General features: G+C 37.4%; 1 protein-coding gene across 1 annotated transcript in view; it reads left to right on the top strand.

Moving 5' to 3' along the window:
* FRRS1 (ferric chelate reductase 1) overlaps positions 1-16,704 on the top strand; it is a 43,459-nt gene extending 26,755 nt beyond the window's left edge. Inside the window, exons 9-16 of the mRNA XM_065881125.1 lie at positions 5,989-6,102; positions 7,460-7,572; positions 9,270-9,356; positions 13,146-13,243; positions 13,481-13,539; positions 14,365-14,508; positions 15,685-15,746; positions 15,829-16,704. Of these exons, the coding sequence (XP_065737197.1) occupies positions 5,989-6,102; positions 7,460-7,572; positions 9,270-9,356; positions 13,146-13,243; positions 13,481-13,539; positions 14,365-14,508; positions 15,685-15,746; positions 15,829-15,921 (770 nt within the window). The 3' untranslated portion in view covers positions 15,922-16,704. The remainder of the gene's footprint in view (positions 1-5,988; positions 6,103-7,459; positions 7,573-9,269; positions 9,357-13,145; positions 13,244-13,480; positions 13,540-14,364; positions 14,509-15,684; positions 15,747-15,828) is intronic.
* The last annotated feature ends 9,745 nt before the right edge of the window (positions 16,705-26,449 follow it).

Here is a 26,449-nt window from a genome sequence, read left to right as displayed (position 1 = left end):
CATATCAAACTGCTTCCTTTTGTGCCCAGTATGTTATAGGTGCTCCATAAATGATTACTGACTTGAATGGATGACAAATTGCTAGGAGATTTTAACAGTTTGCATTTGCACTTTAAAAAAATTTATACTTAAAAAGTTTATACTTAAAAAGTTTATACTTTAAAAGAAAAGCAGTGTCATTTAAATGGGTGAATTCTGTTGTGCAATAAATTATGTGTGGTTTTGGGTGTATGGTGATGCCAAAAATTTCTTAGGCCAGCATTGTAGAATTTGGAATGCATTTTCTGATAGAAACAATATGTTAAGTAATAGTTCTAACATTTTCCTGGAAAAACCTAGTTTGTGGACGATTCATATACAGAAAAGAGCACTGTTTTATCTCCCTTTCCTGCTGGTGTTGCTATGCTCGTGGCATGGTAGGGAGAATCTCTACCTTGTGTTTTGTGGTGTTTCCCAAAGCATGGGGCTCAAATAACCTGCTTCAGAACCATCTGGAATGACTGCTCAAAAGGCAGGTTCCCTAGCTCCATCCCACACTCACGGAATCTCTGTTGTTTGTGCTTGGAATCTGCATTTTAACAAGCATTTCAGGTAATTGTTCTGTATACTGTGGTTCAATAACTTACTGCTCTAGGACAATGTTCTTCCGATGAAGGTGTACATATTGTAAGGTAGTCCAGGGGATACAGAAAACAATACCAGAACTTTTTTCTTAGATTTATTTTATCTCACTAAAAATTTCTATTTTAATAGTGTTCATAATGTGTTAAAACAATAGTACAAAAATACGTTTATTAACATAAATATACATATGTCACAGACTCATTTTTGTTTTTTTTAAATTTTAAAAATTTATTTATTTTATTTTTTTTGACCGTGTTGGGTCTTTGTTGCTGTTCCTGGGCTTTCTCTAGTTGCGGCGAGCGGGGACTACTCTTCCTTGCGGTGTGTGGGCTTCTCATTGTCGTGGCTTCTCTTGCTGTGGAGCACGGGCTCTAGGCATGCGGGCTTCAGTAGTTGTGGCACGCGGGCTCAGTAGTTGGGGCTCGTGGACTCTAGAGCACAGGCTCAGTAGTTGTGGCGCTCGGGCTTAGCTGCTCCACGGCATGTGGGATCTCCCCGGACCAGGGATCGAACCTGTGTCCCCTGCGTTGGCAGGCGGATTCTTAACCACTGCATCACGAGGGAAACCCATTTTTTTTTTTTTTTAAACTGGTGGAGTGCAAAGCAACAAAACAAAACCTCAAAAAACCAAATCTAAACGTTACCGCTTCAGGGAATTCACTTTCTAGTTGCCTTGTATTGGGGAACAAAGTACAGTCACCACATAAATCAACTGTCGCTTCTGATATCTAATCATATGTATGTGGATCATTTATATGCTGTGCACTGCTTAAAAGCAGTGAGACTTTGTGAGGTTGAAACCATTTTTCAAAGCAGTCATATAATCTCTGTAACCCATGTTAATGTAGAATGAGGTTGTCCTGGGCAAATCTGTTTCTCAGGAGGCATTGTTTACTGGCAGTCTGAAGGTCAGAGGGAACACCATGGTGAGTCAGATGCTTCAGATGATTCTTAAAGACTATGCCAAGCTCTGAAGGATGCTACATTATTAGTAAAAATAGAAAAATTAACTACTTTCTTCATCCAAATATGCAAAAGTGATTCAGCAAGAGTGATCAAAACTAAAATACAAGGGAAGTTGCTTAACATTTTCAGATTTCAGATAACTTTTCAGGTTTTCATTTTCTACTAATTTTTCATGTTACCCTTATTTTTGCTGTAAGCTAGCACATAATTATCTTTCTGTTCTTTTTCTAACTGCTGAGGTTTTTTTTCACCCTTTCACAGGTAATTTTATTCTCTTCTCTGGGTGTCAACAATGCTCATAGATTGGAATTTGAAACATTCAGAAAACAGATACCTGAATATTGTCACATTTCTTTACATCACAATTTAATAACTATTGAACATTCATGTCTACTAAATGCAACGAACAAAACAGTATAAATTTTTACCCGATTCCCTTGTAAACAAGGCTGGTGAAATCCATTGGTGACAAATGGAATTAATGCATTACACAAAGTCAGTGAGGAAAAAAACCTTCCCTGTGAGTAAATTATTCTGTTTATAAATAAACTCTGATTTTTTTTTCAGCACACATTTACAGACCTGATCAATGAAAAGAAACAAGATATGTATTTTCCTTTAAAAAGAAAATGTTGAGAAATGGCCCACAATGGGAGAAGTCACCTAGGAAGAGGGGTCAGAAGCAAACTAAAGATAACTGAGAGTTGAAAGTACTGTCATATTTAGTAAAACAAATTTAAAACGTTTTTGTAACTGCTGTTTTGCCCCCAGAAAGTTGACTTTATCCTATCATGAAATAAGCAGTCATGTGAAATGCTGAGTGTTTGAACTGAAAGATAGAACTCACTTGGGTGAATAAGTAATTCCCAATTTGGAAATCTACCAATTTAAATAATTAATGAAGTAGAGACCCTGTTATCACATGACCTGTTATTTTGACAATTTAGGAATAATACTGTAGAGCCGTGTACTACACATGAACCCAACGTTCCTTAGAGCATAACATCTAAATTATAATGGAGCCGTACAGTGGAACTTCAAAATTATGATGGACTTCTGCTTTAATGAAGGTTAAGTTCATCTTAGCCCATGGCTCCATGGTGAATCAGAGTTTAAAAACACTTTTTTTCCAACTTGACTCTCAGGCTGTTAGGAATGTGGTCTGGTTTTTATCACTACCACTCTACTAATACAGTATTTTTATATTCTTCAGTGCGTTTCTTGTCATTTTCAATAGTTTTTTTCATTCTTTTCTTTTTGACATTTTTGTAGCTTCTGATAGTTATTGTCTCTTTCTTCTTGACACAGGTCTCTAGGTGTTCACGCTATAAAACTCTTCTCGTTTTCTGCTTTACCTCGGATCTTCTCTGTAATAACAAGCCATGATATAATAGTTCACCAAATGAATAACCTGGTGTCCAAACACCAGTTTTTGAATAGTCCATTTTATCTCTACTGTTTCAAAAGCCTTTTTATTATACACTAAAAATCTTTCAGTAAATCAAATTGTTTATAGTTTATTCTTCCAGTGATCTGTTTGTCTGTTACTGCACTGGTTGAAATTACTATAGCTTAATAATAGGTTGTGAATTTTGATAAAGCATGATACCCCTCCTAGCCTTCTTTTTCAGGAATTCAGGAATTCTTGCCTCTTCCTTGTGTATCGGCTCTTCTAGATAAAATTCAGAAATGATTTATCAAATTTCATTAAAAATCCTATTGGAGTTATGACTGGAATTGAAATGAAATTTTAGATTAATTTGTGGAATAATCAACGTCCTTGAGTCTTCCTATCCAGGAGTATATTGGGATATTTCATTTATTCAGATCCTGTGGTTTTCTTCATATCTTCCTGTAGGGCTTATTTATTTATGTTACTTTGTTCCTATGTATTTTATAGATTTCTAATACAAACTATTGTGAATGGGATTATTTTTTCTTACATTTTCTAAATTTGTTGGTGTATAGGAAAGTTATTGATCTTTGAATGCTTATCTTGAATGTAGCCACCTAGTTTTCCAGTTGATGGTCTTGGATTTTCTAGATGAAACATCATATCTTGTGCAAATAATGACAGGCATAGTAGCCCTCATTTTCTTTCTTTCCTTGTCTCACTGCATTGCTTACTTCTCCCAGAAAAATGTGGAATGGCAGTGGTGATATGGTAAGTATTCTTATCTTATCCCTGATTTTGATGGGAATGCTTCTGATATTCAGTGTCGTGTTTTTCTGGTGGTTATATTTTATTGTGTTTAGGAAATATTCTGTTCCTAATGTTACAAAGAGTTCATGTCATGGATGTGTGCTGAAGTTTATCATTACTTTTGTAGATTTCTGAATGGTGAACAATCCTCACTTTCCTGGGATGAAAGTCATGTCTTATTATTCTTATTATTGCATAATTGATTTAATTCACCAATATTTTATTTAAGCTTTTCACATCTATATTCATAAATGATTTTGGTGTATGGTCATAGGATTCTGTGCGTTTGTGTGTGTGTGCATGTTGGCCTCATTTTGGTTTCAGTGTTATGATAATCTCATAGAAAGAACTCAAGAAGAGTTTAAATAAATATGAATTTTTAAAGTTAAAAAAATTTTTAAATGGTATGATAGAACTCATCCACATAACAGCCTGAGACTTTAGGAATGGAACTATTTGACTAATAAAATAAATTTTTATTGTTATAATTCTCCAGACTTACTACTACTTTGATCAATTTTTGTAATTCTAGATTTCCTCAGAAATTCATCCATTTTATTTAGATTTTGAAATATTTTTGGCTGACTTAAAGTTGTATATAGCATTTTCACATAATTTTAAAGAATATGTTCGGGGCTTCCGTGGTGGCGCAGTGGTTGAGAGTCCGCCTGCCGATGCAGGGGACGCGGGTTCATGCCCCGGTTCGGGAAGATCCCACATGCCACAGAGCGGCTGGGCCCGTGAGCCATGGCCGCTGAGCCTGCGCGTCTGGAGCCTGTGCTCCGCAACGGGAGAGGCCACAGCGGTGAGAGGCCCGCGTACCGCAAAAAAAAAAAAGAATATGTTCGGTATCAGCAGCTATGTCACTGTTTTCATTTCTAATATTGTTTGTGATATTTCTTTTTATCTTGTGGTCAGATTGTCAAAAAATCAATCGATCTTATTGGCCTTTTACAGAATTGATTTTTCTCATTTTTAGACTTACTGGTTTGTTAATTTCTATCTTTATTTTTAATCAATCCTCCTTTTTGGTTTTCTGGGTTATGCTTTGTTTTAAACACATCTTGACTTAAATGATTATTTCAATACTTTAAAGTCTTCTAATATTTTTTTCAGGAAATGCTTTTAAGATGATTAAAAACTTCTTTTGAATAGTACCTTAATTACATCACATGTGTTTTGCTATGAAGTGCCTTCAATGTTATTCGTTTTAAGAAGACTTGTGATTTAAGTTTTGATTTCCTATTTAACCCAAGGGTTATTTAGAAGAGGAGTTTCTTTTTTTTTTTTGCGGTACACGGGCCTCTCACTGTTGTGGCCTCTCCCGTTGTGGAGCACAGGCTCCGGGCGCGCAGGCCCAGCGGCCATGGCTCACCGGCCCAGCTGCTCCGCGGCATGTGGCATCTTCCCGGACCGGGGCACGAACCCATGTCCCCTGCATCGGCAGGCGGACTCTCAACCACTGCGCCACCAGGGAAGCCCTAGAAGAGGAGTTTCTTAAATATCTAGCTGGACCATTTTTTCCTAGCTTTCTGTTGTTAATTTGTTTCATTTTAGATAGATAATATAACCTATATAAATCTTTCTTTTTGGAAATCATTGAGGTGTAGTCTGTGGTCTAACACTTATTTGTTTGAAACAAAGATTCGTATATATCTCATATCAAATTTCTTAATTATTTTTATTCTTTTTGACACTTGCATTGTATTCTAAAAACAATGTATTTTCCATAATTTATTTACTCATTCTCCTAATGATGGACATTTAGCTTCTTTAAATTTTTTTTAGCCAGTGTAAAAAGAAAGTATCTATTAACATGCTTATAGATATACCTTTGGTTAAAAATATACCTTTGGTAAATATTTCTGTAAGATAGATCCCCAGAATGAACACACACCCATACATACCCATATACACAGACTAATTGGGATAATTCTATACATGCACAGATTTAATTTTATACATAATGAATATTATTATATACTAATACTACATATATTTATATTATATTAATACATGTGTACTAATATAATATCAATGTATAATAGTATATATATATATCATGTCTATTGAAATTTATTTATTTTTTATTACCTTAAGAAATTTTGTTTCCATGCCATGCCATTGTCTCTCCATTCCTTCTCTCCTGAGAAAGTAATTCATCTTCTTCTTTTTTTTTTGTTTTTAAATTTCAGGTCGGATTCATAAGCATTCTCAGCAACCTTTGATTACATATGACAAATACAATGTGACAGGCTATCCAGAGAACATAGGAGGATCCCATTCTTTACTCCTTCTGAAGGTTCATGGTAAGTTACATGTGTAATATTATTAGTGCTTTGTGGAATATACTTAACTTTGTGGAATAAATTTAGTGCTGGCTAGATTGAGAATGGTACCAGGCATAATTTAGCAAACGTTCATAAATCAATAACATTTGTAGGTAGCATAAACAATAACATTTGCAGGTAGCATTATCTATTTTAATGTTTGATAATTTTTATTAAAAATGAAGAGTAGGGATAATTCAGTGGTTTTAACCCTGACTGCACATTAAAATCACCAGAGGAGCTTTTAAGACATCTGTAATTTTAAAAAAGTACGATAGTCATCTCTAATTGCAGCCAGGATTGAGTATCATTGGGTTAATTAATTTAACTTTTATGAGACATTAATTATACCATTTATTAAAAATTGCTAATAAAAGAGTGGTTTGTGATTGTGATTGTTTAATGTAATAGTAGTTTGGTTTCAAAAATACAATTTTTTTGTTGAAGAACTGATCAATGTACAAGTATTTGAGGGTATACAAAGAACTCAGTGCTATACTTAGGTATTATATACTTAAAGTGATGAAGGGAACCAAGTTGGAAGAGCAGTAGCCTAGAAGTAAGGCTCTGATGTACTCTGGTTCTACAAGTGAAAGTTGATTCCATTTGAAAAGTAGTCCAGTTGATTATTGAAAAACGGGATTGAAAAATAGGGAAATAGTGTAAGTGTATACTATACTATACTATTGTAGTGTATTAATATTGGTGGGAACTTTCCTTAATTGATATATTTCCTTTATATTCTCCAGAGTTATCCATTCTAGTGAGAGTTTCAATAAAGCTTGGAGCTTTCTTTATTGTTGCTATTTTGCTTCTACCAGTAGCTCTAGTTGAACAGTAATTGGATTCAGAAATAATGTGCCTATTTGTTTTCCATTATTTTTTGGAGTGAAATGTGAGAAGATTCTGAGATAAGTTCAGAAAGGCTGTATAACTTCAGACAGTATAATGATTAAGAGCACAGTTATTCAAACCAGCCTGGGTTCAAATTCCAACTCAGTAACCTTGGGCAAGTTACTTAACTTCTCTGTGCTTTCCTTCTCCATACAGCAAAACTGGAATAATAATTATACTTTATAGGAATTGTTGTAAAGATCAATTAGATTAATACACATAAAGCACTCAGAGACAGTGCTTGGCACGAAATAAGAGCTTTGGAAGTGTTAGCTATTAGAAGTAGTAGTGGTGGTGGTAAAAGCATTGATATTTAGGTTATGTTTATGTCAGCTGAATGTATTTTTGTTGGCTATTTACATTTTCTACGCATTTGGCTTGGTCATTTAAGAGACAGCTTAATTAGACTGTGTTGTCAACCGTTGCATTTTCTCACCTGTAGGTGCCTTAATGTTTGTGGCATGGATGACTACAGTTAGCGTAGGTGTACTGATTGCCCGGTTCTTCAAACCTGTTTGGTTAAAGGCTTTATTTGGTGATGCAGCTTGGTTTCAGGTAGGTGGAGAAAAAGGTTAATGCAATTTCCATATTATTTGAACATTGCAACATGAAAACACATGAAGTAAGCGGATTTTTTTTTTGTTTATGTATGGTTATAGTTGTAATTTTGGAATCCTCATAATTTCTTTTTGCTCTTTGGTTTCCTAACCAACTGAGAATAGACACAAGGTACTTGATGGGAAAAAAAATAAAGACAGCTCTATGAAGGGCCAGGCTGGATTGGAGAATGTATCAGTGCCATGTGCGTTTCTTTGGAACATGGATTTTGGGACCCAAACGATCTTGAGTTACATGTCTAGTTGCAGAAGAAGAGACTAGAAGAACATTTACCCACTGCGTTGAGTACAGATGGGTTGAGGAAGACAGCAGAGAAGAAGGAAGAAATAGTGGGTGCTTACTATGTTGCGAAGCAGTGGTCTGTCCTCTGGTTGATGGGCCAGTGAATGTTAGGCCGTCCCTAGCTCACCAGTCAAGATCATGTATCTCCTGTGTGGATGGGAAGAGAAATTAAAAGTGTCCCTTTTAATGCTGTCCCTTCCCGTGGGATGAGGAGGCAGTCTTTTAATAGAAACATGAGCAAGAGTCAATAAATACCCCTCAAGACAAAACAAAACAAACCTTTATCTTTCATTTGTCATGGAGTATAGATATTTGCACATATAGTGGAAGATCAATGACTATGTGTTGAGATAGAATGTACATGTCTGCTTATAGAAAAAAATACTGCTTATTGGAACAGTTTTGACTTTATAAGAGGTATTCTTGAAACTTTATATAAATTTGTAGCTTTTAAGATTTACCTTATCTAAAATTGTTTCTCGCTTTTGGCTGGCAGTGTTAATCTGTTCTATTTGTTCTCAGTAATGACTGCTACATCCTTGCTCCTGTCTCTGCCTTTGATTGCTCTCTCTCTCTCTCTCCCCTCTTCTCATGTGGATATTCCCAACTGGAAAACTCTTTATGTCTCCTCTTTACCAATTCAAACCCTCCACTGTCTTTAAAACTATGGTGTCTATATGTATATAGGGTGACTATGTTCTACTTTCTGCTGATGTGTGTATATATATATATGCACACACACCCCATATATGTCTGTGTGTGTGTGTGTGTGTGTGTGTGTGTGTGTGTGTGTGTATCTATCTATCTGTGTATATAGTGATTATATGTCCTACATTCTCTGGGATAGTTTTTGTTTGCACCAGTTATCCTCACATAATCAACTAGCAGTGCCCATTTTCACTCTCGGTATTCTCCTCATTTGGATAATGAATTACACATTTCAAATATGTTCTCTTATCTGCTCAATTAGATCCCAGACTCCCCAGGAAACAGTACTTTCTGTTTCCTTGCATCCAAGCACTGTGCTTGGTGGTGGAACTTAATAAATGTGTTTGGAAGAAAATGATGGACTTGGCAAGTAAGTGCTCTGTGTGTGTGAAATATCCATTCCTGCTGTTCTGGGCAGGTGAATTCTTGGCAGACGCTTTAGAATGATGAGGTTGGCAGCTTAGGCTTTTCTTTAAAGTTCAGTGGAATAGTAAGATTTTTGTTTTTAACTGACCACAAATTGTGGCTAGGTGTCAATTGAATGCATGCCTTCTGTGAATCTCATCCCGTGACCTTCATAGTGACGTCAACTCCTTTCTCTTATGTAGTTAACTCTCTTCTCATTTGTGATTTCATCCTTGCAGGTACATCGAATGCTCATGCTTACTACTTCTGCCCTCACTTTCATTGCTTTTCTTCTGCCTTTTATTTACAGAGGAGGCTGGAATTGGGTAAGTAGATCTTAAAAAGTATGTTTTTATTCTATTTATACGTTTAAAATTCATTTTGGTGCCAAAGGAGATTGCTGTTTTATTCTCAGATGATGGGTAAAAAGATATTTCTGCATGTATCCCTCTTTCCTTCCTTTTTGAATCATCTGATGACTATTTCACATGGTTGGTGGTCAGGGATGAAGTGAGAATGTAAGTGCAGATTACTTGGTAATGGAATGTATTTTTAGCCTGCCTCAAATTTTAAATATACACTATATAGCTTTAATAAATTTTCTTGCTATAGAATGGTACAAATTGAAAGCATTATATCTGAGGAACATGAACACTGTAAGTGGTTTTCTCTAACTAATACTATGACTATCACTAAGCTAACATCAGTTGCATTCCTACTGAACAAACTGTGCTAAGTGCTTTACATGTGTTATCAAATTTAAACTACAAATGAAGTTGTTATTGATAATAATCCCATGTCACAAATGAAGAAACTGAGGCTTATTCTCAAATGTGTATCTCCAGCTTGGACCTCTACCCTGATTGAGACTCACACAAACAGCTGTTTACTCAGGAACTCAACTTGCATGTCTAAGGCACCTCAAACAGAGTTCCTGACCTCTCCTCCCAATCTTGCTCCATGTGCTGCCATCCCCATATTAGTTGTTTGCAGTTCCCTTCTTAGGCCAAAACATTGGAATTATTCTTAACTCTGCTCTCACGCCCCATGTCAAATCCATCAGGAAATCCCATTGGCTTTTCATGTCAAATACAACACTTTTCACCATCACTGGCACTAGTATGTGGCTTTGAGCCACCATCATCTTTTGCCTGGACTTTTTTGCAGTTGGCACCTAATTGGTCTCTTTACTTCAACCCTTGCTCGTGTACAATCTGTTTTCAACCAAGAAGCAGAGTGATTTTTAAAAAATGTAAATCAGATGATGTCATTCCTGTGCCCCAAACTGGCTTCTCTAATGCCTCTCAGTTTTTCTCAAAGTTAAAACCAAAGTCCTCCATGATTGGCTCCCAGTTACTCTCTGAATTGATCTGCTCTTTTCCTCATCCAATAGCTCATTTCATTTCACACTGGGCTAATGCTAGGTATGCTCCTGCTTTATAGTCTTTTTTAAAAAAATTAATTAATTTATTTATTCTGCTTTATAGTCTTTGCAAAGATTCTTCCTTCTGCCTTGGTCATGCCTCCTCTACTCCCTCACCTTCTTCAAGTCTTTGCGCAAATAATAGCTTCTCAAAGAGCCCTGCTCTGCTTCATTTTTTTTTCCTGAAGCAATCTTTACCTTATGTCGTTTTAGATAATTTACTTAAATATTATATGTTTTCTTTGTCCGTCTTCTCACACTAGTATGTGAACTCCATGAGAAGACAGGATATTTACTGGTATGTTTGCTACTGTATCTCTAACACCCAGAACAGATTCTGGTACGTGAGATATTCAGTAGATATTTATGGAATGAATGAATGAGGCTTATTGAGAATTGGAGATGTACCTAAGGTCAGAGCCTGTGCTTCCATTATACTCTTCTAGTTTAAGAGCCAGTCAGAATTTGATATTAAAATTTAATATTTCAGTTTGGGCTGTTGCTACAAGGGCTAAGATTGATGACTCTTGGGTCACAATATTATTAGGAAACCTCTTTTCTGCTTTTTAGGTAGTTTATAGATTGATCAACCTATTTTTTTAAAAAAAATTTTATTGGGGTATAATTGGTTTATAATGTTGTGTTAGTTTCAGGTGTACAGCAAATTGAATCTGTTACACATATACATATATCCACTCTTTTTTAGATTCTTTTCCCATATAGGCCATTACAGAGTACTGAGTAGAGTTCCCTGTCCTCTACAGTAGATCCTTATTAGTTATTTATTTTATATATAGTAGTGTGTATATGTCAATCCCAATCTTCCAGTTTACCCCTCTTCCCCCACCCCCTGGTAACTGTAAGTTTATCTTCTACATCTGTAACTCTATTTCTGTTTTGTAGATAAGTTCATCTGTACCCTTTTTTTAGATTCCGCATATAAGCAATATCATATGATATTTGTCTTTCTCTGACTTATTTCACTCAGTATGACAATCTCTAGGTCCATCCATGTTGCTGCAAATGGTGTTATTTCATTCTTTTTTATGGCCGAGTAATATTCCGTTGTATATATGTACCACATCTTCTTTATCCATTCCTCTGTTGATGGACATTTAGATTAGATTCCATGTCCTGGCTACTGTAAATAGTGCTGCTATGAACACTGAGGTGTATGTATCTTTTTGATTTATGGTGTTCTCTGGATATATGCCCAGGAGTGAGATTGCTGGATGGTATGGTAGCTCTATTTTCAGTTTTCTAAGGAAACTCCATGGTCAACCTAATTTTTTTTAAAGGAAAATATGAAGATTTTCTGAGATGACTCAAGATATTGAAACTTTATTTTATCCAGGTACTTGGACAAGCTTAATACTTATTTTGTAAACTTTGTAGCTTGTAGTCTTTGCAGTTTATGACTATGGTAGTAAAAAGGTTAAGAGCACAGTTGTACAGCCAGACTGCTTGGATTCAAATCCTCATGTCATCATTTATTACTTGGGACACCCTGGGCAAGTTGCTTAACTTCTCTGTCCCTCAGTTTACTCAAGTGGGGATAGTAGAGTATCTATCTTATAGGCTTTCTGAGGGTTTAGAGTTAATTAACTGAAAGCACTTAGGATAATCCCAGCACATTCTAAATATATAAGAATTTTGTTGCTGCTGTTACTGTTTTTTATTAGAGAGAGGCACTTTCCATCTCCAGGGTCCAGGTTATAACTTATCTGTGTATAACTGAGTCCATGACTTGAAAGTTTTATAGTGCTCTTCTGTCAACTTTTAGTTCCTAATTTGCAAAATCTTCCTATCTTGGCTTGGAAACCACTATGTCCTTGTTCTAGATCACAGGTTTTAGAGCCTTCCCAAGCATGGGAATCAGTGACAACAGACTGTGATGTCCCTCTATTTAAACGTGTAACGTATTAGAGCATCTTCTTAATTCTTCTCTTAAGTTTTTAAATGAAATAATTGTGCAAAGTGGTCTAATCCAACTGTCTGCTGTTTTCAGCACGCACACATCGCTGAGGGAGGAGTGTAGCCGAAACTGTTGAGGTATTGTGTTGATGATTTTTCTTGGCTTAGACCTCTGTTCTGAACAGAGGAGATGAGATTTTAACACAGTGGTTGTGCAGGTTGCTCTCTTGATCAGCAAACATTTATTGAGTGACTAAGGCTCTGTTAAGCATATGGGTTACAAGGAATCAAGTAGAACCTTCAGCTCCAGGAAACATAGAGGTCTGAACAAGTAATTAAAATACACTGGGTTGGTTGTTCCTGACATGCAGATACTAACTAGTCCTAGATGGGCTTCAGATGGCTGTGCTGGTGTTGGTGGTCATCTAACATCCTGATAGGAAGAGGCAGCATTCTGTGCATGGATTCCACCACAACCATTTACACACTGTGTGGCCTTGGATGCATTACTTGATATCTCTGAGCCTCAGTTTCCCCATTTGTAGAAGTGGGATATTGATAACTAACTGTCAAGCATCATAGTGAACATTAGTGATAATGTGTATAAAGTATGTGCCTGGTATAGACACTCAGTGAATGGTGCCTGTTATTATAACTATCATTAAATGTTTAAAGCTACAGAAAAACGCTAAGAATACATCTGTGTGTATTATTTTTAACCTGAGGGTTTAATCGATGGGCAAGATTGAGACCATTAAAATGATATAACTTTGTTCAGCATGCAGGTTATCACCCCTACCTTGGTTGTATAGTGATGATTTTAGCAGTTCTTCAGCTTCTTTTGGCAGCCTTCAGACCACCTTTACATGACCCAAGGTACTTAAGTCTTTATTTATAAATGCTTTTAATGTAGATGTCATTAGTTGGGAAACCAATTTCTTTTTTGCATCTTATAAAATTCAGTGATAAATTATACTTACTTTAAAAGGTTTTAAAATGTATTTCAGATATCTAATTCCTAGGCAATAGGGAAATTACATGCTTTTTATTCTCTTGGGAATTAATTGTAGTTCCATCACTTTCAAGAATACTGACTGGTTCTTTATTTGGTAGAAGGCAAATGTTTAGGTGGACTCACTGGAGTATGGGAACAGCTGCTAGAATAATAGCAGGTAAGTAATTGTGATGCTACTTATTCATATATAATTGCAGGTTGTTTATATTGCAAGTTGTAATTTGGCTTAAATGATTTTTAGATGCATTAGTAATTGGAGTAATTTGCTGTTGAGGAGAAATCAGTCAAACGTTGAAATCCAGAAAGTAATTTCTAGAGGTAACTATTTAAGCCATTACTTCAGTTTCAAGGTTTTTAAAATGACTTTAAAACTCTCCTTTTGAGACATTTTTTTAGCATTTGCCTTTGCCAACAGAATAAGCTATGCTGATGACCAAACATTTAAGCAGCTCAACTTGAGGGTCAGTCGTGGGTTGGGCTGAAGTGGGCTACAGGGTCCCAGCCCTCTGTCTCCAGGTTTTCTCCATTGGGGATGGTACCTTCCAGGGAAAGGTGTTTTTCAAAAGTCAAGTATGATTATCCAGTGTACTTTGATGCTTTATGTAATAAATACCTAAGCTGACACCTCCTACCCTCACATTTCTACAGTCTATAGAAATTCGTGGAAGGGGAGGTATAATCAGAAATGGTTCCCCTACATTTCTCCCTTCCTACATTGCAGACTTAAAACATTTTGAAAAGTTTGGGTACCTCTTTTTTAACAATTGGTAGATTGTAATTATAATTTCCCATCTTAGCCTTTCTGGTGTTAAAATAAAAAAAAGACTAAATTAACTATTTGGTCTTAAATATTAATCTAATTGATATCATAAACTCTTCTAGTATATTTTACTTGATATAATTAGCACAGATGCATACATGCATACACAGTTACCTCTTGAATTGCATTTTGAGTATATGTATTTATTCCTTATGAATGTAGTGGCAACAATGTTCCTGGGAATGGATTTACCAGGATTGAATCTTCCTGGGCCATGGAAAACCTATGCAATGATTGGATTTGTAGCCTGGCATGTTGGGACAGAGATTGTTCTGGAGGTGCACACTTACCGACTCTCTAGAAAAGGTAACCTGTTGAAAGAGCAGTGTTATGTAGAATCACTTTTATACAAACTGTTGGAGTGTAATTAGTTTCTTGACACTAATGGTTGACCCTTACATGGTAGCTTACTAAAAGTTTCTCTTTTGATTACTCAGTCTGTGGTAAAAATAGTGGAAAATTTCGGCGTTTGTTTTTTATATTCATTAGTATTAGAATCAGTGAGTAAAATGCAAGGGAAAGAGGTTTTAGGGAAGAGGCCTTCTTTGTAGGTACTTTTTACTTTTCATGCTGGTCTGACTTGGGGCTAGAATACACTGAGAGCCCTGAATGCCTGGAGCTGAGAGACCCCTGAGATGGAGGAAGAAGAGATGCCCATGGTCAACACAGGGCAAAGCTGCAGACAAATTTTACCTATTTGACAAACTTCCTGTGTGCTGTCACTTAGGTTGCCCTATACATCATATGTAGCTAGCTAACCAGCGCGCTAGATAGGAAGGATTTATTTTGCCGGTGCTCTCTAGTGGCAAGGTCTGTTTTGGTCTCACCTCTAGGCAGGGTAAGATACCTGTAGCCATTAGAAGAGATTAGTAGAGAATCAGTGATATTTTAGCTTGATTTCTAGTCTGTCTTTTGTGTCCTATCTAGTTCTCAGCCCCTCAAGTAAGTAAAGGTGGCCTTCTAAAAACAAAACCTGTTTGTTGTCTAGTGTGTGTGCTGTGAATCTAGGAGCCTGGGCAGCTTTTAGGAACTGAGTACTAAATATCTGTCCTACCATTTTTTGGTTCTTGATAGGGTCACATACATAGGGTTTGAGTCTTTTTTTGATGTTTTTAATTGAAGTGTAGTTGATTTACAATATTGTATGGGTTTTGAGTCTTAAAGGACTTTTGATCGCTAGATTATGGCTTGCTATTTAAAATACATATGTACTTAAAACTTGGATTGTTAGGAGCTTGGTATGGTGTTTATTGACTAGGAGAAAGTCTTTTAACAAGTGTATGCTGTAGCCAGCTTGACTTAATTTGTGAGAGCCTTAAGTATTCAAGAAGTTTGCAACATTTGGTCACTTGAAATGGGAGAATGAACATCCTGGAAATCAGCAAACGCTACAAATCAGGTTTTTTTTTTTTTTTTTTTTTTGAGAATTAGTTTATCTGCATACCCACTGGCCTTACAAACTTATGTTCTTATTCTTGACAGATGAAATATTGGATGATGATAGAATTCAGATCCTCCAGTCACTTACTACAGCTGAAGCAGAAGTAAGTCTTTTTTTCTTCTTTATTGACACAAAACTTAATGATAGTTATTCTTTTTTTTCATATCTCAATTTTTTTCTTTCAGGGTTATGCTTTTAAAAAGGCAGTGTTAGCAATTTACGTCTGTGGGAATTTGACTTTTCTCACTATGTTCTTATCTGCAATCAACCATCTATGAGCGAGCGAAGACCTTGGCTTTTGCAGACCAGGTGATAATTATCATCAAGCCAAAAAACTTGATGCCTGTATCGACTGGAGCGTATTCATGACTTCTAATTAGGAAGACCAGGCCATGTCTGTAGAGAAATTCAGAAGTCTGGCCTTTAGAGATCAACATTCACTAGGGTCCTATGGGCTACAAACTGATGTCAAGCTTTTACGTATTATTCTGAGTCTTAAAGGGAAGATTGTACTTGAGGAGAAATGACTCAAATATTTTTTATGCTGAAGTTTTAAGAATGTTAGCATGGAAGAAAATAACTGTTTGGAAAAACATAAAAGATGTCATAGGATAAAATGCAGATAGTATTAATGTAAATATATTTTGGACTATAAAGGTGCTGTGGTACTTTAAAGAAAACATTTATTTTTACTAGTTTATCTGAATGGTCTTTTTTTAGGATTTTTGTCCCCTTACCCCCTTTCTTAAAAATTTTTTGGAAACATGTTTTTCGGTCCAGTGTTTTGGACGTATCCTTTGTTTCATGTATTTTGTTACTTCCCTGGTAAAGGTGAAAGTAGGGCTAACACCATTTCATTAACATTTAAATATATTACTAATATTATAATTTCTTTCTTAGCAGTGAAATGCAAGTGTGCATCTTCTGATTAAGAGTGTCTTTATATATTCAGCTACAGAGCTAAAATGGCATTCTATATGCTAATTGTTTTGACTCTGAGGTTGTCTTAGCCTTTGGAGATTGTAGACTTGCATTTCAAAATTAATAAAATTCACTCTTGTGAATATATTTAAGAGTTATTCTTTGTCCTTGTGGTAATAAAATAATATGGGTGGTACTGTTTTGTTAGAAGATCCTGATGCTATAATGAATTAGAATTATCAATGTTATTTCCCTTCCGGTTCCAATAATTTCTATTTTATGACTGGGTCTCATGTTTGCTATGAGGACTTCTAGCCAGTGGGTGGCGCCATAATACTACTGCTTTGTTACTGTTCACTTGTGCTGATTCATTTTTAGTACTTAGATAATATCTTGGGATGGCATTTCTCTTAAAATTCACCAACTCTTAATATTTATTTGAAAAATTTCTGTCTTTTTCTCTTTTCCTAACAGTTATAGGTTACAAGCTGAAATTAGGGACCAATGTTTTTATTTTGTGGTTTCAATTCTATTTTTCTAACCATGATTGTTTATAACCGTTGTTTGATACTTCCCTTTACATTCCTGTGACCTTGTAACAAATGAACATAACTATCTTAGGCAGAGGAAACAAGCAAAACTCTACATTCTTAAAATAAAAAGTTTAGGGAGGCATATTTTACTTTTTTATGTGTTCTTTCTGACTGGTCCAAGGACCTAAATTCTATATGGCATAAATAATAGCCTCAGCGATGTATCTTACATCTTTCACTGGGTAAAATGATATGTTTTTGTTCTTTATACAGGTGTTTATCATAAGTAGCTTAGGGTTTGAGATGTGAACTTTCTGTGTTTATGTTCTATAAGTGCCAGGCTATTTACAGTCTAAACTTTCCTTTTGAACGTCTTTATTTAAAAACGTTTTGTTTAGTATAGAAAGTTAAATGTATACTAAAATATTTTCCTCTAACTTTCAATTATTAGGGGCCTAAAGGTTAATAAAATTCTCTTAATAAATTATATTATACATTTGACAAGGAAAAATTTGTTTAAGGAGAAGATGAACCTTGGTGGGTTTTGTTTTCAAATTCGTGAGCTTGCTGGATTTCCAGTGCTGAGGCTAACCTATTTTAACTTTTCTTTTTCATTGATTCATCTGTTGGCACTATTTTGATATATCATCAATTGATATACAGAGTTGTCCAAAGAAGTCTTTGTCATCTAACCTTAGTAGACCAACAAACCTTTTCATTAATATCAAATTATGATTCTTCTGCTTATGAATGGTTGACATCTACAAATTGAAAATGCCTATTCGTTGCTCCTCTCAGTTTTCCTTCTTGATTTTGTAATAAACAATGTTTTTTTAAAGATATCTTTTTTTTTTTTTTTTGCGGTACGCGGGCCTCTCACTGTTATGGCCTCTCCCGTTACGGAGCACAGGCTCCGGACGCGCAGGCTCAGCGGCCGTGGCTCACAGGCCCAGCCGCTCCGCGGCATGTGGGATCTTCCTGGTCCGGGGCACGAACCCGTGTCCCCTGCATCGGCAGGCAGACTCTCAACCACTGTGCCACCAGGGAAGCCCTAAAGATATCTTTTGATAGGAGTAATTGTTAAACGAAATGCCTTTATATCTTCAGCAATGTTGCCCCAAATAGCAAAATCATGAGTTTTCTTCTTAAAGATGGGTTCTTCTATAAAATAAAAATAACTATTTATTTTTGAAAAAAAAGTGAAACAAATTCTAGAAAGTGTGGTTGGGGTAGCATTCATAACTGAGGCTATTTTTGTTTTTATTATTTTCTTATCTTTGGAAATCAGTCTTAAGGACGTGGGTAGCCTATGGCATAAGTTATCGAATAACACTTTAGTGTCTACTTGGTTATCAGGATTTTGGCTCTAATGTGTGTTAAGTGATATTCATCCCTCCACATCTTGCCCCAGTCCAGGTTGTGGTGGGAAGAGATAGATGCAGCAGATGCCAACCAGGAAGCCCTAGGGGGGACCTGTAGCTTTTGGCTGAAATTCTATTTGTCTGTATATGCTGGTGAAGCAAGGAAAAAAAAAAGGACAAAGGTCCTTGTTTAAGATAATCCATTGTAGATGGGAATGAAAGAAAGGATTCTTCTAAGCTCTTTTCAAATCAGATTAGGTTACACACTGTCACTGTGCACGCACTGCTTCTTTCCTTCTTGCCCAATACCCACCAGGCTCATCTCTGCACCCAGGTCACTGATGGTCACCTGCCTGGAATGCCCTTTCTGTTCCCTTCTTTCTAGCAAAAACTAGTTTATTAAGTTCTGGCTCAAAAATCCTTCTTGTTTTTGGAGGCTTCCCTGACTGTTCCTTCTACATAGGTGTCTCCTGACCATCCTTATAAATGGTATGCTGGGAGGCAGATAACCCTGTACATAAAAAAGACTGGGAGTCTGGGAGCGGAGCTAGAAGACCTAAGCATGCTTGTCTGATTTATAAGACTCATGTCGTTGGGCAAATTGCTCATTTTCTCTGAGCCTCATTCCTTCATCTGTAAAGCCCATCTCACAGGGCAGTTATGAGGAAGGAAGGAAGTGGTACCAGCAAAAGGTGCTTTGTACATGTTGTTGATGATGTCATTGCTTTTGATTGCAGTGTTAAACTTTAGTAGTTTTTAACCTATGGAATGTGTAGTTTTTATTTGATAAAAAATTTGATGTTCACCTTGAAAACACTATGCTAAGTGAAATAGCCACACAAGAAAGAACCTCTATTATATGATTTATTTACTTGGAGTACCTAGACTAGTCAAATTCATAGAAAGTAGAAGGGTGATTACCCAGGACTGGGGGAGAGGGAGGAATGGGGAGCTTTTATTTAATGGGTACAGAATTTCTGTTTGGGATGATGAAATTGTTCTGGAGATTGATAGTGGTGATGCTTACATAACACTGTGTATGTACTTAATGCACTGAATTGTATCCTTGAAAGTAGTTACAGTGGAAAATTTTGTGTTATGTATATTGTACCACAATAAAAAAAAATTAAAAATTTGATGTTTATAGGAACACTATTCACAATACCCAAATGATGGAAACAGCCCACATGTCCATCAACAGATAAATGAATAAGCAAATTGTGGTACATACATACAATGAAATATTATTCAGCCATAAAAAGATATGAAGTGCTGATGCATGCTGTCACATAGATGAACCTTCAGAACATTATGCTTCTCCATGGCTACCAGAGACATCAAAGGGCTGGAATAAGAAGAGGAACAGCAAATAAACAAACAAAAAAACTATTATGCTAAGTGAATCAGACACAAAATGTCACATATTATGATTATATGAAATATCCAGAATAGGTAAATGCATAGCAACAGCAGAGTGGTGGTTGCCAGGGCCTTGAGGGGAGGGAGTGGAGGAGGGAATGGGGAGTAATTGCATGATGGGCATAAGATTTTATTTTGCGGTGCTGACAATATTTTGTTGATAGATAGAGGTGGTGGTTGTACAACATTGTGAATATAAGAAATGCCATTTTAAAAGGATTATTTTATGTTATGTGAATTTCACCTCAGTAAAACAAGTATTTATCTGATTACTACTCTTGGATTATATCTTTGGGTGGAAAGATCTGGCAGGTTTGCTTGCCCTAAAATTCATATCAGCTTAATTTCTTATTTTGTTATCAAATAAGTTAATGTCATTTTATATAATGCCTGATCATATAACTCTGGTTTAGAGGAGAGACAGTCCCTAGAACATATCTTTATTTTTTTCTTTCTTTATTTTTTTCCAGTGGTTTTTCATGGATTTTATTAATTTTTAAAATTTATTAATTTTATTTTTTACCAAAAACCTTAAGTAGTGATTTTCCCCCCAATTTTTATTTTATTTTTTTAAATAGATCTTTATTGGACTATAATTGCTTCACAGTACTGTGTTAGTTTCTTTTGTACACCAAAGTGAATCAGCCATATGCATACATATATCCCCCTATCCCCTCCCTCCCACCCTCCTTATCTTGTCCCTCTAGGTCGTTGCAAAGCACCAAGCTGATCTCCCTGTGATATCTTTAGAAGTATATCTTCTTCATATATCTTATAAACACATAAAAGAAATTGTATTGTACTCTGGGTTTCTTGTAAGAACATAAACAAATTTTTGGTTCCCAATCAGGTACTCAGACATGGTAATCAAGCTCTGTGGATAAGAATTTCCTGAACCCATACATTCTAAATATGTGATTTCCACTGCCAGTAATAGCTAAGATCCTGCCAAATAGACTCTTCTTCAGAAAACTAGAGTAAGCTTCAAAAAGCAGCTGTCTGAAAGCCCCAGAGAGTGATGAGAAGCAGGAAGATTTGGATGAGGTGTCCACACTCAGAGGAGGAAAATTGTTTGGAGTTCCCTGTTTTCACTGTTTTTAGTTTCAGGACAGTTGAAGTCAACTGTGTATGTGGTGTTGGGTGGCAGGGGAACAGCAGTGTTTCTGGCCTAGAAATCCAGAGGACTGATGGCTGGTCAACTGCAGCTATCAAGAGAGTGGGGTGAAGGGAGGGGAGTTCCTTTCTTGGAAAGGAAAACACTAGAGAGGGCGTCCCAAATCCTGCTTTCTCATAGCTCTGATTGATCCCTGAATATGTTCACATGCATAACGCAGGTGCAAAGCAGCTAGACCAAACAAAAAAATTTAACTTGAGATTGGAGCTGGAACACAAGAAACAGAGTTTGCAGTCCAACCCAGTTATTTGCCTGCTAAAACAAAAGAAGCCATATTCATTGGTGAAAAATAAGAGAATCCAATATTTTATTTTATGATGTACCAATGACAATCCAAAATTACCTGACATAAAAAGAACCAAGAAACTCTGGCCCATTCTCCAAAGCAGGGGCTAGCTAACTTTTCCTTTAAGGGGACTGACAGAAAATATTTCGGTCTCCGTGTTCATTCATCAAAGAACGAAGCTTTCCCTTGGGGCCAGCAACACCCGGCAGGAGGACCCTTGTGGGACCCCGGCTTGAAAGGCTTTCATCTGAAAAGATTTCCTCTTTATGATGAGGTTCTGCCCACACTTCCAATCTTCTAGGAGCTTGTAGAATTGTGGAACTGAAGAGCCGTTATGGATCTTGGATATCACCTTTCCCAAGGCTCATATATCCCAGTCAAACTCTGAAGGAGAGAAGAGGCAGATCACCATATAATCTATCCAACTTCAATTTCAAAAGATGCTGCTGCTGATCAAAGGATACCTAATTCTGGAGACTTCCAGGAAGATGGTGGAAGAGTAAGACGCGGAGATCACCTTCCTCCCCACAGATACATCAGAAATACATCTACACGTGGAACAGCTCCTACAGAACACCTACTGAATGCTGGCAAAAGACCTCAGACCTCCCAAAAGGCAAGAAACACCCCACGTACCTGGGTAGGGCAAAAGAAAAAACAGAGACAAAAGGATAGGGACGAGACCTGCACCAGTGGGAGGGAGCTGTGAAGGGGGAAAGGTTTCCACACACTAGGAAGCCCCTTCACGGGCAGAGACTGTGGGTGGTGGAGGTGGAAAGCTTCGGAGCCGCGGAGAAGAGGACAGCAACAGGGGTGCGGGGGGCAAAGCGGAGAGATTCCCACACAGAGGATCGGTGCCGACCGGCACTCACCAGCCCGAGAGGCTTGTCTGCTCCCCCGCCAGGGCGGGCGGGGCTGGGAGCTGAGGCTTGTGCTTCGGTCGGAGCGCAGAGAGAGGACTGGGGTTGGCGGGGTGAACACAGCCTGCAGGGGGTTAGTGTGCCACGGCTGGCCGGGAGGGAGTCTGGGGAAAAGTCTGGACCTGCTGAAGAGGCAAGAGACTTTTTCATCCCTCTTTGTTTCCTGGTGCGCGAGGAGAGGGGATTAAGAGCACTGCTTAAAGGAGCTCCAGAGACGGGCGCAAGCTGCAGCTAAAAGTGCGGACCCCAGAGGCAGGCATGAGATGCTAAGGCTGCTGCTGCCACCACCAAGAAGCCTGTGTGTGAGCACAGGTCACTCTCCACACACCCCTTCCGGGGAGCCTGTGCAGCCCGCCCCTGCCAGGGTCCCAGGATCCAGGGACAACTTCCCCGGGAGAACGCACGGCGCGCCACAGGCTGGTACAACGTCATACCGGCCTCTGCCGCTGCAGGCTCGCCTGGCACTCCATGCCCCTCCCTCCCTCTGGCCTGAGTGAGCCAGAGCCCCCGAATCAGCTGCTCCTTTAGCCCCATCCTGTCTGAGCGAAGAACAGATGCCCTACGGTGACCTACATGCAGAGGTGGGGCCAAATCCAAAGCTGAGCCCCTGGGAGCTGTGAGAACAAAGAGAAAGGGAAATTTCTCCCAGCAGCCTCAGAAGCAGCGAATTAAAGCTCCACAATCAACTTGATGTACCCTGCATCTGTGGAATACATGAATAGACAACGAATCATCCCAAACTGAGGAGGTGGACTTCGAGAGCAAGATTTATGATTTTTTCCCCTTTTCCTCTTTTTGTGAGTGTGTATGTATAGCTTTGCTTCCACCATTTGTCCTAAGGTTCTATCTGTCCTTTTTTTTTTTCTCTTAATAATTATTTCTTTATTTTAATAACTTTATTATACTTTATCATATTTTATTTTATTTTACTTTATCTTCTTTTTTCTTTCCTTCCCTCCTCCCTTCCTTCCTTCCTCCCTCCCTCCCTTCTTTCTTTCTTTCTCTCTTTCTACTTCTACTAATTATTTCTTTCTACTTTTTCTCCCTTTTCTTCTGAGCCATGTGGATGAAAGGCTCTTGGTGCTGCAGCCAGGAGTTAGTGCTGTGCCTCTGAGGTGGGAGAGCCAACTTCAGGACACTGGTCCACAGGAGACCTCCCAGCTCCACATAATATCAAATGGTGAAAATCTCACAGAGATCTCCATCTCAACACCAGCACCCAGCTTCACTCAACGACCAGCAAGGTACAGTGCTGGACATCCTATGCCAAACAACTAGCAGGACAGGAACACAACCCCACCCATTAGCAGAGAGGCTGCCCCAAATCATAATAAGTCCACAGACACCCCAAAACACACCACCAGATGTGGACCTGCCCACCAGAAAGACAAGATCCAACCTCATCCACCAGAACACAGGCACTAGTCCCCTACCAGGAAGCCTACACAACCTACTGAACCAACTTTAGCCACTGGGGACTGACACCAAAAAAACCAGGAACTACGAACCTGCAGCCTGCAAAAAGGAGATCCCAAATGCAGTAAGATAAGCAAAATGAGAAGACAGAAAAACACACAGCAGATGAAGGAGCAAGATAAAAACCCACCAGACCTAACAAATGAAGAGGAAATAGGCAGTCTACCTGAAAAAGAATTCAGAATAATGATAGTAAAGATGATCAAAAATCTTGGAAATAGACAAAATGCAAGAAACATTTAACAAGGACCTAGAAGAACTAAAGCTGAAACAAACAATGATGAATAACACAATAAATGAAATGAAAAATACTCTAGATGGGATCAATAGCAGAATAACTGAGGCAGAAGAACGGATAAATGAGCTGGAAGATAAAATAGTGGAAATAACTACTGCAGAGCAGAATAAAGAAAAAAGAATGAAAACAACTGAGGACAGTCTCAGAGACCTCTGGGACAACATTAAATGCACCAACATTCGGATTATAGGGATTCCAGAAGAAGAAGAGAAAATGAAAGGGACTGAGAAAATATTTGAAGAGATTACAGTTGAAAACTTCTCTAATATGGGAAAGGAAATAGTTAATCAAGTCCAGGAAGCACAGAGAGTCCCATACAGGATAAATCCAAGGAGAAACACGCCAAGACATGTATTAATCAAACTGTCAAAAATTAAATACAAAGAAAATATATTAAAAGCAGCAAGGGAAAAACAACAAATAACACACAAGGGAATCCCCATAAGGTTAATAGCTGACTTTTCAGCAGAAACTCTGCAAGCCAGAAGGGACTGGCATGACATATCTAAAGTGATGAAGGAGAAAAACCTACAACCAAGATTGCTGTACCCAGCAAGGATCTCATTCAAACTTGATGGAGAAATTAAAACCTTTACAGACAAGCAAAAGCTGAGAGAGTTCAGCACCACCAAACCAGCTCTACAACAACTGCTAAAGGAACTTCTCTAGGCAGGAAACACAAAAGAAGGAAAAGACCTACAATAATGAACCAGAAACAAGAAAATGGGAATAGGAACATACATATCAATAATTACCTTAAATGTAAATGGACTAAATGCTCCCACCAAAAGACACAGATTGGCTGAATGGATACAAAAACAAGGCCCATATATTTGCTGTCTACAAGAGACCCACTTCAGACCTAGAGCCCCATACAGACTGAAAGTAAGGGGATGGAAAAAGATATTCCATGCAAATGGAAACCAAAAGAAAGCTGGAGTAGCAATTCTCGTAACAGACAAAATAGACTTTAAAATAAGGACTATTAGAAGAGACAAAGAAGGACACTACATAATGATCAAGGGATCAATCCAAGAAGAAGATATATCAATTGTAAATATTTATGCACCCAACATAGGAGCACCTCAATACATAAGGCAAATACTAACAGCCATAAAAGGGGAAATCGACAGTAACACATTCATAGTAGGGGACTTTAACACCCCACTTTCACCCACGGACAGATCATCTAAAATGAAAATAAATAAGGAAACACAAGCTTTAAATGATACATTAAACAAGATGGACTTAATTGATATTTATAGGACACTCCATCCAAAAACAACAGAATACACATTTTTCTCAAGTGCTCATGGAACATTCTCCAGGATAGATCATATCTTGGGTCACAAATCAAGCCTTGGTAAATTTAAGAAAATTGAAATTGTACCAAGTATCTTTTCCGACCACAACGCCATGAGACTAGATATCAATTACAGGAAAAGACCTGTAAAAAATACAAACACATGGAGGCTAAACAATACACTACTTAATAACGAAGTGATCACTGAAGAAATCAAAGAGGAAATAAAAAAATACCTAGAAACAAATGAAAATGGAGACACGACGACCCAAAATCTATGGAATGCAGCAAAAGCAGTTCTAAGAGGGAAGTTTATAGGAATACAATCCTGCCTTAAGAAATAGGAAACATCTCGAATAAACAACCTAACATTGCACCTAAAGCAATTAGAGAAAGAAGAACAAAAAAAACCCCATGGTTAGCAGAAGGAAAGAAATCATAAAAATCAGTTCAGAAATAAATGAAAAAGAAATGAAGGAAACAATAGCAAAGATCAATAAAACTAAAAGCTGGTTCTTTGAGAAGATAAAAAAAATTGATAAACCATTAGCCAGACTCATCAAGAAAAAAAAGGAGAAGACTCAAATCAATAGAATTAGAAATAAAAAGGAGAAGTAACAACTGACACTGCAGAAATACAAAAGATCATGAGAGATTACTACAAGCAACTCTATGCCAATAAAATGGACAACCTGGAAGAAATGGACAAATTCTTAGAAAGGCACAACCTGCCAAGACTGAATCAGGAAGAAATAGAAACTAGGTACAGACCAGTCACAAGCACTGAAATTGAAACTGTGATTAAGAATATTCCAAAAAACAAAAGCCCAGGACCAGATGGCTTCACAGGCGAATTCTATCAAACATTTAGAGAAGAGCTAACACCTATCCTTTTCAAACTCTTCCAAAATATAGCAGAGGGAGGAACACTCCCAAACTCATTCTACAAGGCCACCATCACCCTGATACCAAAACCAGACAAGGATGTCACAAAGAAAGAAAACTACAGGCCAAAATCACTGATGAACATAGATGCAAAAATCCTCAACAAAATACTAGCAAACAGAATCCACAGCACATTAGACAGATAAGACACCATGACCAAGTGGGGTTTA

Source organism: Phocoena phocoena, chromosome 1, assembly GCF_963924675.1.
Source record: "Phocoena phocoena chromosome 1, mPhoPho1.1, whole genome shotgun sequence".
Lineage (NCBI taxonomy): Eukaryota > Metazoa > Chordata > Mammalia > Artiodactyla > Phocoenidae > Phocoena > Phocoena phocoena.
The sequence above is the reverse complement of the archived record's forward strand: the minus strand, read 5'-3'. Positions and strand labels throughout refer to the sequence as shown.